Raw genomic sequence first — 17,824 nt, 5'->3', positions numbered from 1 at the left:
TAGAATGACAAAACGATTTAAACTATTAAATATTTTTAAAATAAATTAAATAAAAAATTAAACATCAGATCGAAATAAGTGTCTGACACAAGAGCGTAAATTAGCATGGTCATCTGTGACTAAGCTGCCAAAAATATATATATATGTATGTATATATATATATATATATATATACATAAATATATATATATACACTACCGTTCAAAAGTTTGGGGTCACATTGAAATTTCCTTATTTTTTAAGGAAAAGCACTGTACTTTTCAATGAAGATAACTTTAAACTAGTCTTAACTTTAAAGAAATACACTCTATACATTGCTAATGTGGTAAATGACTATTCTAGCTGCAAATGTCTGGTTTTTGGTTCAATATCTACATAGGTGAATAGAGGCCCATTTCCAGCAACTATCACTCCAGTGTTCTAATGGTACAATGTGTTTGCTCATTGGCTCAGAAGGCTAATTGATGATTAGAAAACCCTTGTGCAATCATGTTCACACATCTGAAATCAGTTTAGCTCGTTACAGAAGCTACAAAACTGACCTTCCTTTGAGCAGATTGAGTTTCTGGAGCATCACATTTGTGGGGTCAATTAAACGCTCAAAATGGCCAGAAAAAGAGAACTTTCATCTGAAACTCGACAATCTAGTCTTGTTCTTAGAAATGAAGGCTATTCCACAAAATTGTTTGGGTGACCCCAAACTTTTGAACGGTAGTGTATGTCCACTGTAATAATGACAATAATAACTTTTCTTACCTTCTGGTACCTGCTGATCTGTATTTGGGTTCTGCATAAGTCCTGAAAATTGCCATTTCTAATATAAAGTAGCGTAAAGTTCTAACTTATATCTCGCTATAGAAGCGCTAAAAACTACCAGTGTAGTGAGTTTACATAATTCACCAATGGAACTTTAGTAATTAGAGAGTTCCGGTCGGACGGTTTTTCACAGGACACATTTCTGGTGTTGTTGCACTAGTGAGCCGAGGATGAGGAGATGCTGCTCCGTTGTTGATTGAAGTAAAGTCTGAATGTCATTAAAACAGTTAGCTCCATCTTTTGACACTTCTTGCACCCCCAAAGATGACGGTGCCACGTAAATAAGACCGCCCACAAAACGGCGCATCCTGAAGCGACTGTCAGAAAGCGACTTGAAGATGATCTGTAAAACATAATCTATGCAACATTTTGACCAAAGAACCACCATTACCTGTTATGTAGACCCCAACAAAGTAAAATAAAAAATATGACCCCTTTAATGCGCCCTATAATCCGGTGCGCGTTTTGTATGGAAAAGAAACCTGACAAGACCCGCTCATCAGCGGTGCGCCCTGTGGTCCGGAAAATACGGTACGTTATATTTGTTATTTTGCACCAAAAAATATAATTTTTAGACTCCAGCCTACCTGTAACTCCAATGAGGACAAGAAAATTAATACATTAATATTGCACTTACTGTTCTTTGTGACCGTGAATGCTAAATTCCCTTTCATTGATTTTGGATTGACAGTGGCGCTGATCTCTGCCTGCTCTTCAGGTCATTTCCTCTACCTGGAAGCGACGCCGGTGGGACTGAAAGGCGATAAAGCTCACATCAGGACTTCTGTGTGGAAAGAGTCCAGTTCCATTTGCAAGCTCTCCTTCTGGTACTACATCTCCCACAAGGCCTCCGGAACCATCCGCCTGCTCGTTAAGGTAAGCCTGCATGCTGGGCGGCGATGGGGGTTACTATGGTTACGCTTAACGACATGAAATGGGGTCAATATGTTGGAGCGGATGAAGTCTCACCACCTCAGCCTTCTGCACATGAGTAATACTCATATTCTTGTATTGTAAGAGCATATTTCATACAGCTTGTATTGATCACATTTGGTTGGAGTTTGTCACATTCCCGTCGTTTGGAAATGTATGCAGGCTCACCTCTTCTTCAGTTATATTGCTACAACCTGCAACAATGCATCTGGCAGATATACCGTATTCACCGGACCATAGGGCACGGATTATAAGGCGCACTGCTGACGAGCGGTTCTAGTCAGGTTTTTTTTTCATACAAAAGGCGCACTGGATTATATGGCGTATTAAAGGGGTCATATTTTTATTTTATTTTCTAAATGTAAAACAGTTCCTTGTGGTCTACATAACATGTAATAGTGGTTCTTTGGTTAAAATGTTGCATAGATGATGTTTTACAGATCATCTTCAAGTCGCTTTCTGACAGTCGCTTCAGGATGCGCCGTTTTGTGGGCGGTCTTATTTACGTGGCTCACCTTCGACAGCATCTTCTCCCCGTCATCTTTGTTGTAGCGGTGTAGCGTGCAAGGACGGGAGTGGAAGAAGTGTCAAAAGATGGCGCTAACTGTTTTAATGACATTCAGACTTTACTTCAATCAATAACGGAGCAGCATCTCCTCATCCGTGGCTCACTAGTGCAACAACAACGCCGGAAATGTGTCCCGAGAAAAACCGTCTAACCGGAACTCTATAATAACTAAAGTTCCGTGGGTGAATAATGTAAACTTACTACACTGGTGGTTTTTAGCGCTTCCATAGCAAGATATAAGTTAGAACTAAAGATGTCCGATAATATCGGCCTGCCGATAAATGCTTTAAAATGTAATATCGGAAATTATCGGTATCGTTTTTTTTATAATTGGTATCAGGGTTTTTTTGTTTTTTTAAATTATTTTTTTAATTAAATCAACATAAAAACACAAGATACACTTTCAACTAGTGCACCAACCCAAAAAACCTCCCTCCCCCATTTACACACATTCACACTCATTCACACAAAAGGGTTGTTTCTTTCTGTTATTAATATTCTGGTTCCTACATTATATATCAATATACATCAATACAGTCTGCAAGGGATACAGTCCGTAAGCACACATGATTGTGCGTGCTGCTGGTCCACTAATAGTACTAACCTTTAACAATTAATTTTACTCATTTTCATTAATTACCAGTTTCTATGTAACTGTTTTATATTGTTTTACTTTCTTTTTTATTCAAGAAAATGTTTTTAATTTATTTATCTTATTTTATTTTATTAATTTTTTTTAAAAGTACCTTATCTTCACCATACCTGGTTGTCCAAATTAGGCATAATAATGTGTTAATTCCACGACTGTATATATCGGTTGATATCAGTATCGGTTGATATCGCTATCGGTTAATATCGCTATCGGTAATTAAAGAGTTGGACAATATCGGGATATCGGATATCGGCAAAAAGCCATTATCGGACATCCCTAGTTAGAACTTTACACTACTTTATATTAGAAAAAACAACAGCAGAAAGTGAATGTCCCATAACAAGAAGATAGAGAAAAAGAAGAAGCTTATCGACTACAGACTACAGTGGCGGACATGCGCACATTTTTAGGACTTATGCAGATCTCAAATACACATCAGCAGGTAAGAAAAGTTGGCTTTGCATAATATTGCGAAACAAAACGTCAGATAATGTCTGCTAATGGGTGCCATTTTGCGGTCCTTATACACACACACACACACCATAATAATACTCGTATGTTGAAGCACAGTACAATCCATCAAGCGGTGCGGCTTCAAAGTTGTACTAAAACATTTTGACAGATTTTTTGAGTGCCGTGTGTAATGTTCTTTATTTTCAATGGAACATTCAAAGTTTTGGTGTTTACTGCCATCATATTGCAGTCCACACGTATCTCTTATGTGTGACTGCCATCTACTGGTCACACTTATCATTACACCATGTACCAAATAAAATGGCTTTGAGGTCGGTAAGCACAACCAGAATTATTCCTTTCATTCGGCACACTGTTGATTTTTGAGAAAATGAAAAGATTTTAGGTGCGCCTTATAGTCCAAAAAATACGATATTTGATCGTTCCTTCAAATTCTGCAGGATGAAGATGCTACCAAAACACCCACTTTGTGATCTGAAATTGCCTCCAGTCTTCTGTCGGTGACGTCAGCAGGCTGATGCAGGTCCGCCCTCTTTTTGAAGCTAAAAATGGGCGTTTTAAAATGGAAATCTTTACTGTCTATTTTGAGGGAAATTTTACCCGTGGACATCATGTTTTAGGTCCAGAACTGCGAATACAGTAGGGAAGGGATTCAAATGGCCCCATATCTGGGTGGATCTCGCGTGAGAGAACGAGGGAGGGGTCAATCATTTTGCAATGTAGTCTGCTGAAAATGATGGGAAGCACCACTCTTCATACGCTGTGGTCAAAGTTGCAATTGCCACAAAACACATTTTAAGATAGTCAATACTTATCTGCCATCTGGCAGCTAGAGTGGATAAAGTGCACGCCCCAAATTCGTCACGTTTCATGTGTCGGGTAAAGGGACCCCTTCCTACTGTAAGTACCAATGTTGTCAGCATCAGAAGGGCCCTTAAAAATTAATCTTATGTGGCAAAAATGACAGAGTGCAAGTATTATGTTTGAAAAATTCTGTTTGCATCATGTGTACATTCATATTGTTCAGAAATTAACGGACTTTGGCCACTAAAGTGCCACTAATATTCAGTTTCATGATGCAGGCAGCTCCCAAGGCAAGTTTTATGAACAGAGTCGTTAGCCCAACGCCAAAAATCCTGCTATATTTATGTCGACAGTGACACCGTCATTTCAAAGCATCCTTCCTCCTCTCACATCTTTCATGTCGGTCGGCTTCAGGCTGCGCAGCACAAAGTGCCTTTGCTCGTCCTCTTCAATCTGGTGATGTTCAGCCATTTGCCTGCGACGTCCTACCGCGCTCACACCGCCGCACGAAAGCATTAGAGTTAATGACGCAAAGTTATGGACCGCTATTTTGAGCTGAACATGATAAGGACATTGACTAAAATGACTGCAGAATAGCACCTACTGAGGGAGTTACTGTATATTAGCTATCTAACACAGTAATACCTCTGTTTTTGCTAAAAGTATTTTCTGAAAGGTTATACAGAGACCATATCTTCATGACAAAGACTGTGAATACTAATGTACTTGTGATTTCTTAGTGTTTTATTTTTAAGACATTTGCATTAAAAAAAAATTCACATTTACATTATGGAGTATTGTGTAGAATTTTGAGGACAATTTACGCCGTTTTGGAATAAGGCTGTTCATTGGCGGGCCGTGCGTTTCCCACCTAGGCCTTCAGTGATGTCCGACTTCAATGATTACCTCTCAAAATACCATCATTTATGTCACCACATGACCATTGCTGGAGAAATACTATACAGAAACTCATTTACACACTACTGGGCATTTAATCAACACCAACAGTGTACAAACCCCGTTTCCATATGAGTTGGGAAATTGTGTTAGATGTCAAATATAAACGGAATACAATGATTTGCAAATCATTTTCAACCCATATTCAATTGAATGCACTACAAAGACAAGATATTTGATGTTCAAACTCATAAACTTTATTTTTTTTTGCAAATAATCATTAACTTAGAATTTCATGGCTGCAACACTTGCCAAAGTGGTTGGGAAAGGGCATGTTCACCACTGTGTTACATGGCCTTTCCTTTTAACAACACTCAGTAAACGTTTGGGAACTGAGGAGACACATTTTTGAAGCTTCTCAGGTGGAATTCTTTCCCATTCTTTCTTGATGTACAGCTTAAGTTGTTCAACAGTCCGGGGGTCTCCGTTGTGGTATTTTAGGCTTCATAATGCGCCACACATTTTCAATGGGAGACAAGTCTGGACTACAGGCAGGCCAGTCTAGTACCCGCACTCTTTTACTATGAAGCCACGTTGATGTAACACGTGGCTTGGCATTGTCTTGCTGAAATAAGCAGGGGCGTCCATGATAACGTTGCTTGGATGGCAACATATGTTGCTCCAAAACCTGTATGTACCTTTCAGCATTAATGGCGCCTTCACAGATGTGTAAGTTACCCATGTCTTGGGCACTAATACACCCCCATACCATCACAGATGCTGGCTTTTCAACTTTGCGCCTATAACAATCCGGATGGTTCTTTTCCTCTTTGGTTGGGAGGACACGACGTCCACAGTTTCCAAAAACAATTTGAAATGTGGACTCGTCAGACCACAGAACACTTTTCCACTTTGTATCAGTCCATCTTAGATGAGCTCAGGCCCAGCGAAGCCGACGGCGTTTCTGGGTATTGTTGATAAACGGTTTTCGCCTTGCATAGGAGAGTTTTAATTTGCACTTACAGATGTAGCGACCAACTGTAGTTACTGACAGTGGGTTTCTGAAGTGTTCCTGAGCCCATGTGGTGATATCCTTTACACACTGATGTCACTTGTTGATGCAGTATAGCCTGAGGGATCGGGCTTAGCTGCTTACGTGCAGTGATTTCTCCAGATTCTCTGAACCCTTTGATGATATTACGGAGCGTAGATGGTGAAATCCCTAAATTCCTTGCAATAGCTGGTTGAGAAAGGTTTTTCTTAAACTGTTCCACAATTTGCTCACGCATTTGTTGACAAAGTGGTGACCCTCGCCCCATCCTTGTTTGTGAATGACTGAGCATTTCATGGAGTCTACTTTTATACCCAATCATGGCACCCACCTGTTCCCAATTTGTCTGTTCACCTGTGGGATGTTCCAAATAAGTGTTTGATGAGCATTCCTCAACTTTATCAGTATTTATTGCCACCTTTCCCAACTTCTTTGTCACGTGTTGCTGGCATCAAATTCTAAAGTTAATGATTAATTGCACATAAAAAAATGTTTATCAGTTTGAACATCAAAAATGTTGTCTTTGTAGCATATTCAACTAAATATGGGTTGAAAATGATTTGCAAATCATTGTATTCCGTTTATATTTACATCTAACACAATTTCCCCACTCATATGGAAACGGGGTTTGTACAAAACGGGTTATTTTCTGGTGCATTTAAAAATCAATAAACCCGCATCAGCTATTAAAACATATTTTATGTGGTACTGTCAAAATGAAAATTGCAAGAAACATAAACGTGAAAAAATACAGAAATCAAATTTTTGAACTCACAATTTGTAGCACCCATTTGACGGCGTATAAGCCAGTGGTACCTCTCGTAGTCGGCTGATTCGAGAGGAAATGGCGGGCATTTCCCTATTTCATCGCCAACATCGTCTCACAAGATGTAGTTTCTCTTTAAATATCCTTCTTGAAAATGGCCTTGCAAATATATATGTCACCTAATCAACGTTTTGTTCTCCTTCTTGGTGGGTCCACACTTCCTGCTAAGTTGCAACTTGTGATTGGATACTCACTTTGGAATGACAAGTCACAGTCTCGTTAACATCAGGCTACCTAGATAGGCTACTGTCAACAACTTGTGATCTGATTGGCTATCGCAACTGTATCAACTCTGTGTTCTCAAATTCATCTGCTAACGGTCTCGGTGAGTATCCAATCATCCATCCATCCATCCATTTTCTACCGCTTATTCCCTTCGGGGTCGCGGGGGGCGCTGGAGCCTATCTCAGCTACAATCGGGCGGAAGGCGGGGTACACCCTGGACAAGTCGCCACCTCATCGCAGGGCCAACACAGATAGACAGACAACATTCACACCCACATTCACACACTAGGGCCAATTTAGTGTTGCCAATCTACCTATCCCCGGGTGCATGTCTTTGGAGGTGGGAGGAAGCCGGAGTACCCGGAGGGGAGAACATGCAAACTCCACACAGAAAGATCCCGAGGCCGGGATTGAACTCACGACTACTCAGGACCTTCGTATTGTGAGGCAGACGCACTAACCCCTCTGCCACCGTGCTGCCCTAGTATCCAATCACAGGATGCGTAAATGCCACGTTCAACGTAAGGCCAGCTAGAAGGCCTTAATGACAACAACTCGTCATCTGATCGCAACTGTCTATCAACTGTATGTCCCCGTTCACTTACAGTGCACAGACGCCTGCATTGTTGATTCTGAAGGCCCCGAGCAGATTTCATACAGCATGGCAACATAAACTAGCTGAATTCTGATTGGATACAAACTCTAACCTAAAAACAACAGCACTGGAAGGAACATAATATGACATGAAGAGAATATGAATAGCGCTGTGAAAACTTTCCAGATGCCCTGTATGTATGATTTCTGCTGATATTGTGTCAAATCAATATTGGTATTGTATTGCAAGTGAAAAAGTTGTATCAACAGTGGAAATATCTGATAATCCACATCATTGTTCTCTATGCAGAGACTTGTATAAATGAAGGTCTAATAAACAAACGCCATTTACTGTTTTTGTCAGCTGTGTCTGAGTGCAGTTATTTGACATTCCACAGCAACACAAGGCCGGTGTGACCATGGCGGCGTCCACAAAGCTTCACTCGGGTCGTGTTGCTTGTTCACGAGCTGCATTAGTCACATGTGGTGCCTGGCTGCTGCCATGGGGAAAAAAACTTGCTGAGGAATTACATACTTGGCGTGTATTTTTAAATGTATTCCACATGTGGCATGAGAGCCAGCCATTCTGTATTTAATGGACTGTCCTGTTTCATGCTAAGTCCTCTGATGGACGCTCGTCCTCAAAAGCAGCATATTTTTATCCTGACTTCCTGTCTCTCCTTTTGAAATGTCAACTCACAATGAACCTTCTGCGCACAGACAGAGGACGCCTTGTGGGAGGCGTGGAAGAAAACGGGCCATCAGGGGAACCAGTGGAACCGAGCCCAGGTCTCGCTGAGGAAACTGAGGAACTTCCAGGTGATATTCGAGGGCGTGCGTTGGCGGGACGTGAGCGGGGGCGCCGCCTTGGACGATCTGGAGTTTGAAGACTGCGCCCCCAGTGAGTGACAAGATGGGGAAGTATGGGCAGCCCTCTTTCTGGCGATACGGAGTCAACTTTGATATATGGCATGGTGTTCGCTGTTAAAGTTCACAGTGAACGTCTTTAAAAGCCAGCTGTCAGGGTGATGTTTGTATGTTCAAGAATGGACGCCACGAGGGATGTCTTCTCGCTGACATACACAAACACTCTCTAAGACTGCTGAAATATCTTGTCTGCTTGTGGACGTGCTCGTCTCCACCGCTCGCATCCTTTGGAGCGGAACACAGAAAGCCTTTGTTTCAGTAAAAACAAGCAGATGTCTTGTTTTTTTTTACCTACTTCACACATTTTGTGAGCATGGTCTTAGCCCACAAAGACACACTTTGTTAAATGCCTACTAAAACCCACTACTACCGACCACGCAGTCTGATAGTTTATATATCAATGATGAAATTTTAACATTGCAACACATGCCAATACGGCCGGGTTAACTTATAAAGTGCAATTTTAAATTTCCTGCTAAACTTCCGGTTGAAAACTCCTTTGGATGCAACCTTTGGATGATGACGTATGCGCGTGACGTAGCCAGTGAAACAGAGGTATGGATCCCCCATTGAAGCCAATACAAAATAGCTCTGTTTTCATCTCATAATTCCACAGTATTCTGGACATCTGTGTTGGTGAATCTGTTGCAATTTGTTCATTGCATTATGGAGAAAGAAGCTGAGCAAGCAAAGAAGAAAGTTGTCGGTGTGAAGCGGAGTATTTTGCGAGGGAAGTCAGCAACACAACACAGCCGGTGTTTCATTGTTTACATTCCCGAAAGATGCAGTCAAGATCGAAGAACTCGGACAACAGAGACTCTTACCAGGACTTTGACTTCGATACACAGACGCCTGTAGAGAACTGGGACAACACAGACTCTTACCAGGATTACTTTGATTTGGATACACAGACGCAGACGCGGTACCGTCAGTACGCAGCTGCGCTTCCAAACATTTGATCGTTTGCCCGTACGTGCGTGTCACGTACGTAACTTTGGGTAAATATACAAGCTTTATGAACCTTGGGTTAGGTGAACGGTCCTTTGGGCTGAGTGATTGTGTGTGTTGTGCAGGTGTTTGAATTGTATTGGCGGGTTATATGGACGGGACCTAAGAGCTAGGAGCTAGCATAACAAACACCTAGGTGTTTGTTATGCGGGATTAATTTGTGGCATATTAAATATAAGCCTGGTTGTGTTGTGGCTAATAGAGTATATATATGTCTTGTGTTTATTTACTGTTGTAGTCATTCCCAGCTGAATATCAGGTCCCACCCGCCTCTCACAGCATCTTCCCTATCTGAATCGCTTGCACTCCCCACTAGTCCTTCACTTGCACTTTCCTCATCCACAAATCTTTCATCCTCGCTCAAATTAATGGGGGAATCGTCGCTTTCTCGGTCCGAATCGCTCTCACTTCTGGCCGCCATCACTGTAAACAATAGGGAACTTTGCGGAAATGTTCAACTGACTACGTCACGCTACTTCCGGTAGGGGCAAGGCTTTTTTTTGTCAGATACCAAAAGTTACAATCTTTATCGTCGTTGTTCTCTACTAAATCCTTTCAGCAAAAATATGGCAATATCGCGAAATGATCAAGTATGACACATAGAATAGATCTGCTATCCCCGTTTAAATAAAACAATTTAATTTCAGTAGGCCTTTAAGTTAAGTTAAAGTTAAAGTACCAATGATTGTCACACACACACTAGGTGTGGTGAAATTTGTCCTCTGCATTTGACCCATCACCCTTGTTCACCCCCTGGGAGATGAGGGGAGCAGTGAGCAGCAGCAGTGACGTGCCATGGAATCGTTTTTGGTGATTTAACCCCCAATTCTAACCCTTGATGCTGAGTGCCAAGCAGGGAGGTAATGGGTCCCATTTTTATAGTCTTTGGTATGACTCGGCCGGGGTTTGAACTCACAACCTACCGATCTCAGGGCGTACACTTAACCACTATGTTGGATTAGTCTTTTCTCTTCGTGTTTCAGGTGCTGCAGAGCTCACCAGCTGCCATGCAGTCACAGACTTTGTGTGTCACAGCGGCCGCTGCATCGAGTCCCACCTGGCGTGCGACGGCAAGGCCGACTGTGCTGACCAATCAGATGAGGAAAACTGCGGTCAGTGTCAAAAAAAAAACCCACCCGTGCCATCTCCGTTTCACACGTTCACCCGCTTCTACGTCTGCTGTAGGGGGAGTTTTTGCCACGCCGGGAGCTTGTAATTTCGACATGGATGGATGGGAGGAGACCTGCCAGCTCTCACAGGACACTGACGATGATTTTGATTGGAGGATCCGTGGCAGCAGCGAGGCAGCGGGAACTGGGCCACCTTCTGATCACAGTCCAGGTTGGTGGGTTCTCTGAAGAGGATGTTGGACAGAACACATGATAAATTTAAACTGGTAAAAAAAACACCTTTAACCGTTCCCTCCTCCAAAATGTACAGATTTTGTGATAGCACAAATTCAACCAACACTAACACTAATAATGTGCGACTGGGATTTTGTCCAATCCCTGCAAGTTCATGCCGCACATTTTGGCCAATCACCGTCATTTTCACCAATCAAATTGGTCTCTGAGCATTGATGCCGGTAACGCATTACTCTAATACATGGGTGTCAAACATACGGCCCGCAGGCCGGGTCAGGCCCGCAAACAGGTTCTGTCTGGCCCACGGGAGAAGTTTGAAAATGAGCTGAAATTCTTGAATGAAAAAAACTGCTGTTCTAAATGTGTCCACTGGATGTCGCTATAGCAATTATTTGTATCTTTCTAGATGACGCTACATGTGTACAGAATAAACCACATGATGTTAGCACAACAGTTTAGGAAAATGAGTAAACTACATAAATACCATCCTGTAATTTAATTTTGATATTATTTTTTTGTCTTGATGGATTAAAAATTAACACCAATTAGAGCATTTTAAAACTCTGCCAGACTCAATTCTACCTATTTGACCGATGAACATTTACTGAACATATTAATTTATTCAGAACGTATAATTAACAACAAACGAAGATAGAATTCTATTAACCGCAACATTATGATTTGTACATTTTCAGAATATCTGAAGACAATTGGAAGTTGTCTTTATTTTTAGGTTATCATGCCATGATTTTACCAGTTGGGAGTAGATTTTTACTTATATGACCCAATGCAGACAACCTTCCCTAGTCACGATGCAAAAAAAAAAATCTAAATACAGACAGCACAAAATATCAACACATATGGTCACACAACACAACCTGCTCACTGAACTTTGTGGATATTATAAAAAATGTAAATGCACCATAGAAAATTCAAAATCACACCCATTTAAATCCATTACAAACCATAAAGGGAAAAATGCAAAACACTCTCCACACTTATCCGTGTTTGGTGCATTTTAACTGCTTGATATTTCTGATTGATTACAAAGTTCTAAGAAGGTTGTCACGGAAATAAACAAGGTAGGAGTCGAACTTTCACATACTCTTAATATTCAACTATATTTAAGCCCAATGCGGCCCCCAAGTCAAAAAGTTTGTACTACCCTGCTATATATGATATGACCACAAGTAATCCAATAAGTTACTATTTTCAAAGCAGTAACCAGTTAAAGTTATTCATCCAAGTCACGGTGCATTACTTTGTTTTGTCAATTCCTTACCAAAAAGATAGATCTGCTTGCAGCAAGTCACGTGTCAAGCGCATAGCAGAACCATGGGCGAACTTAGCATTAGGGAACACAGGTACTTACCTCCGGCGGCCTGATTTCTAGAAGTCCCCAAACATATCGTAAAAACGATGAATGACGTTTTCTTATATTTAAAGCAATATTCTATTTATTGTTTTACAAACCCTGTTTCCATATGAGTTGGGAAATTGTGTTAGATGTAAATATAAACGGAATACAATGATTTGCAAATCATTTTCAACCCATATTCAGTTGAATATGCTACAAAGACAACATATTTGATGTTCAAACTGATAAACTTTTTTTTTTTGCAAATAATCATTAACTCTAGAATTTGATGCCAGCAACACGTGACAAAGAAGTTGGGAAAAGTGGCAATAAATACTGATAAAGTTGAGGAATGCTCATCAAACACTTATTTGGAACATCCCACAGGTGAACAGGCTAATTGGGAACAGGTGGGTGCCATGATTGGGTATAAAAGTAGATTCCATGAAATGCTCAGTCATTCACAAACAAGGATGGGGCGAGGGTCACCACTTTGTCAACAAATGCGTGAGCAAATTGTTGAACAGTTTAAGAAAAACCTTTTTCAACCAGCTATTGCAAGGAATTTAGGGATTTCACCATCTACGGTCCGCAATATCATCAAAGGGTTCAGAGAATCTGGAGAAATCACTGCACGTAAGCAGCTAAGCCCGATCCCTCAGGCTGTACTGCATCAACAAGTGACATCAGTGTGTAAAGGATATCACCACATGGGGTCAGGAACACTTCAGAAACCCACTGTCAGTAACTACAGTTGGTCGCTACATCTGTAAGTGCAAGTTAAAACTCTCCTTTGCAAGACGAAAACCGTTTATCAACAACACCCAGAAACGCTATCGGCTCCGCTGGGCCTGAGCTCATCTAAGATGGACTGATACAAAGTGGAAAAGTGTTCTGTGGTCTGACGAGTCCACATTTCAAATTGTTTTTGGAAACTGTGGACGTCGTGTCCTCCGGACCAAAGAGGAAAAGAACCATCCGGATTGTTATAGGCGCAAAGTTGAAGAGCCAGCATCTGTGATGGTATGGGGGTGTATTAGTGCCCAAGACATGGGTAACTTACACATCTGTGAAGGCGCCATTAATGCTGAAAGGTACATACAGGTTTTGAAACAACATATGTTGCCATCCAAGCAACGTTACCATGGACGCCCCTGCTTATTTCAGCAAGACAATGCCAAGCCACGTGTTACATCAACGTGGCTTCATAGTAAAAGAGTGCGGGTACTAGACTGGCCTGCCTGTAGTCCAGACCTGTCTCCCATTGAAAATGTGTGGCGCATTATGAAGCCTAAAATACCACAACAGAGACCCCCGGACTGTTGAACAACTTAAGCTGTACATCAAGCAAGAATGGGAAAGAATTTCACCTGAGAAGCTTAAAAAATGTGTCTCCTCAGTTCCCAAACGTTTACTGAGTGTTGTTAAAAGGAAAGGCCATGTAACACAGTGGTGAACATGCCCTTTCCCAACTACTTTGGCACGTGTTGCAGCCATGAAATTCTAAGTTAATTATTATTTGCAAAAAAAAAATAAAGTTTATGAGTTTGAACATCAAATATCTTGTCTTTGTAGTGCATTCAATTGAATATGGGTTGAAAAGGATTTGCAAATCATTGTATTCCGTTTATATTTACATCTAACACAATTTCCCAACTCATGGAAACGGGGTTTGTATGAAATCAATCATTTAAGGCTAGAAAAAAGCCTCTGAAAACCTGGAGGGACTGATTAACATTTTAGAGATATTACTTATTAATAAACCTCTCTGTTAGAAAATGACTAAATATTTTAGTGTACTTGATGATGTTAGTACGAAAGTAAAGACTTTGATGTTTACAGTAGATGTGAAAATGCACACATATTTAGTAATGGATAAGAGTAAATGAAGCTACTTGTTCATTGAGTTTTAGCAGTAGAGAGAATAATATTTGTATAGTTGGAAGAGGGAGTGTTACATTTTAAAGGTTAGTGTTTTGTTTTATGAAGTTATCTGACATACTCTCAGCCGTCGTGTTTCCTCATGAAGTGGACACGTGTTTATTGATATTGATAGTGGGTGTGACTTCAACACCGTGGTCTGACTGGTCAGATGATGTTATCGATAGATTAATGATGTCACAGGGACAGTAAAGTTTAAAGTTTTCAACAGCATGTATCAAAGCCCATTGCCCAAAGCAATGACCTTTAGCATTAATGAGAAGCAACAGAACAATATGTGAATACTCTCCGATTTGAGCAATTATGTGCTTCATGAGCTCTCTCTGCATTGTGCTGTGCTGTATTTATCTCCAAAGGTGGCGGGGGGAACTTCCTCTACATCCACTCAGCCGCTCAGAGAGAGGGCGACGTTGCCAAGGTGACGACCATTAGTCCCTTTCCAGCCAGCGTCGGCCTGTGTCACCTGCGCTTCTGGTTCTACATGCACGGCTCTGACAGGATTGGGACGCTGAAGGTGCCTGGATTCCATAAATTATACCGTCTCTTTATGTTGTCAGGCCATCCATCACATTCCGTGTTTAATCTTTTCAGCCATACACTGATACCCGCAGGGAAAAATGTAAGACACTGGCAGGAAATAATCCATCAAAGCTTGTCAGCTTTTATCACTTGTATCTTTTCATGTCTTTTTTTACAACAGCAGTCCAACAGCAAGGGTACTAATTATGGCAAACAATTTAATACTTATATCATAATTAGGTATACACTGATCAGTATTGACCAATGTTTGTAAAAGCCAATCCCCTCTGGCTGACATTGAACTAGGAGTGGGCAATACAGGGGATTACGGTATAGATCAGGGGTGTCCAAACTACGGCCCGCTGGCGTCCTCAATTTGGCCCGAGTGATGTCAATAAGGAATTAGGCTGCAGGGAGATATCAATTCATTTCAAAAGTCTGACAGACAGAATTACTCATGCTGTCATCTTGTGGGCAGCGCATGAGTAATTCAGGTCTATGACCACTTTTCATGGTTTGAACGAAATTAAGCACATCATTTACTTATATGCTCCAATGCAAACAACCTTCCCTAGTCATGGTGCAAAAACAAAATTGAACCAACACAAAATGCCAACAGACATGGTCACACATAACACAATGTGTGGATATTATATAAAAACGTCCAGGCACCATAAACAAATTCAGAATTTACATTTCTATTTTAAATCCATTACAAAGCGTGATGGGAAAAATGCAAAACACTATCTCCACAGTTATCCATGTTTGGCGCATTTTAGCTGCTTGATATTTTTGATTGATTACAAAATTTTAAGGTAGTTGTCACGGAAGTAAAAAAGGCAGGAGTCCAACTTTCACATACTCTTAATATCCAATTGTATTAATTATAAATTGTGTATCCATTATATTATTACAATATGTACACACGCGGGTGTGTGTGAGTGTGTATAGTAGACAATAACTAAACAAAAAGCAAAAACTACTTTCTCCTACTCATTTAAATCATTTGGTCTCATTTAAATCATTTGGGTTTTGCCCTCAAAGTCCTCCTGTGTCCAAGGAATGAATATATATATATATATATATGCACACATACATACATATATATATACATACACAAACACATGCACATACACACAATGTGTATATTTATATATAATTGACTATTGACTTTATTTTGATCAAACAATTGTATGTAATAAAAACTAATGGACCTATTTAAATATTGGGTTGATCTTTCAATACCACACACCATCAATAAATAAAAACCTACATTTAATACATGTGATCATATTGGCCAATCGCGCTAATGGATGACCGGAATGGGCAAAATAAAACCCTGATTGTTATAATCGTCATATTTTGTTTATTACGTTAAGCAAAAATGTCTTGTACTTGTCAGTCTTCAGACTATAGGTGTGACCATTAAAGAGTAAGTACTCTTAACACCGCTTACTGCGTTGCAGGTCTTCACCAAAGGACCCAGTGGAATCCCACTGTTGATGTGGGCGGTGGCTGGCAATCAAGGCGAGCGCTGGACATACGCCAACGTCATTCTGTCCAACCCGGCGCCTTTCCGGGTGACCTTCCAGGCCGAAGTGGGCGGAGACATGTGGACCGACATTGCCCTGGATGACATCACCTATTCAGCCGAGTGCCTGGCTGGAGGTAATTCCACTAATTCCAACAACAGTTTTAATTAGTAATCCGTTCCAAAAGGTCTGTAAGAAAACAAATAATTGAACAACTATATTTTATACACATATTTATATATATGTATTCAGGCTGTCAAAGTTTAACTATAAGTTCCTTTAACGGCAATCATTTTTTTTACCACGCGATTAAGCTTGGAGAAAAGGAACGGCGTCCAATTACTGATGAGCCACGAGCTGGAATATAGCAAGCAGATCCGCACAAGAAAAGGGGCACCTTATGGACATCTCAGATCCAAAGCCATGGCAAGTCGTTCTCCAGACAAGACCATTTTATCTTTATTCGCCGTGAGACAACATCACTGGAGCGAACGCTGCTCGCGCGCAGTGCTGCTTGTAGTGAGGAGGAGCTTCACGCCCGTGTTTGGATTACAGTTGAGTGCATTAACATCATCAAATGTAGATTGTTACTCATTTTCATTTCATTCATTTTTTAAATTTTTTTATTTATTTCAGGCAATGACATAAAAAAGTACAAAGTTGACAACACATAATAATATAAATTAATATAGTGCAAAAGGTAATGTATAGTATGTAATGCATGATTGTCCAATTTTGCCTGAAAGAGAGTGGGAAGAAGATAATTTATTTAATCCCACCCCAAATTCTCCATTCAGTGAACTTGGGGTTTCACTCTTACTTTGTTCAAGGATTATAATACAGAAGTTGGATCATGGTGGCATTACCACAGGTAACAATAATTATTACACTGTAACAATAATTTGTATCAACAATGTAGGAATAATGAATATACCAACAATGGTAATAGACAACATAGCAATAATGGTAATAGACAACATAGCAATAATGGTAATAGACAACATAGAAATAATGGTAATAGACAACATAGCAATAATGGTAATAGACAACATAGCAATAATGGTAATAGACAACATAGCAATAATGGTAAGGAAACATTGAGCACATGTTATCACTTTGAGACAAAGTATAGCAGCAGGTCAAATTAAAGACCCTCATCTCTATATTTGAACCAGAGCCCATCTTTGTATAATAGTTTAAATCGATTAATAGTTTGGCATTGCTTGTGTTGTAAGTCCAGTTTGTTCCATAGTTTTACGCCGCATACAGACACACAAAAACGTTTACGAGTGGTTTGAGCTCTCGGCAATAAGAAATATCCAAAGCCTCTCAAGTT

General features: G+C 40.5%; 1 protein-coding gene across 4 annotated transcripts in view; it reads left to right on the top strand.

Annotated features, from left to right (window-relative positions):
* The window catches only part of malrd1 (MAM and LDL receptor class A domain containing 1), a 135,609-nt gene that overhangs the window by 93,371 nt on the left and 24,414 nt on the right, over positions 1-17,824 (top strand). For 3 of the 4 annotated variants that reach the window (XM_062021611.1, XM_062021612.1, XM_062021614.1), the window contains exons 21-26: positions 1,535-1,692; positions 8,561-8,741; positions 10,759-10,887; positions 10,961-11,116; positions 14,794-14,951; positions 16,423-16,624. In XM_062021611.1, coding sequence (XP_061877595.1) covers positions 1,535-1,692; positions 8,561-8,741; positions 10,759-10,887; positions 10,961-11,116; positions 14,794-14,951; positions 16,423-16,624 — 984 coding nt within the window. Of the gene's footprint in view, positions 1-1,534; positions 1,693-8,560; positions 8,742-10,758; positions 10,888-10,960; positions 11,117-14,793; positions 14,952-16,422; positions 16,625-16,802; positions 17,043-17,824 lie in introns of all 4 variants that reach the window. The other variant, XR_009821207.1, reaches the window with a different exon arrangement.

Source organism: Entelurus aequoreus, linkage group LG15 (genome assembly GCF_033978785.1).
Source record: "Entelurus aequoreus isolate RoL-2023_Sb linkage group LG15, RoL_Eaeq_v1.1, whole genome shotgun sequence".
NCBI lineage: Eukaryota > Metazoa > Chordata > Actinopteri > Syngnathiformes > Syngnathidae > Entelurus > Entelurus aequoreus.
This window is presented reverse-complemented; position numbering and strand designations above follow the sequence as displayed.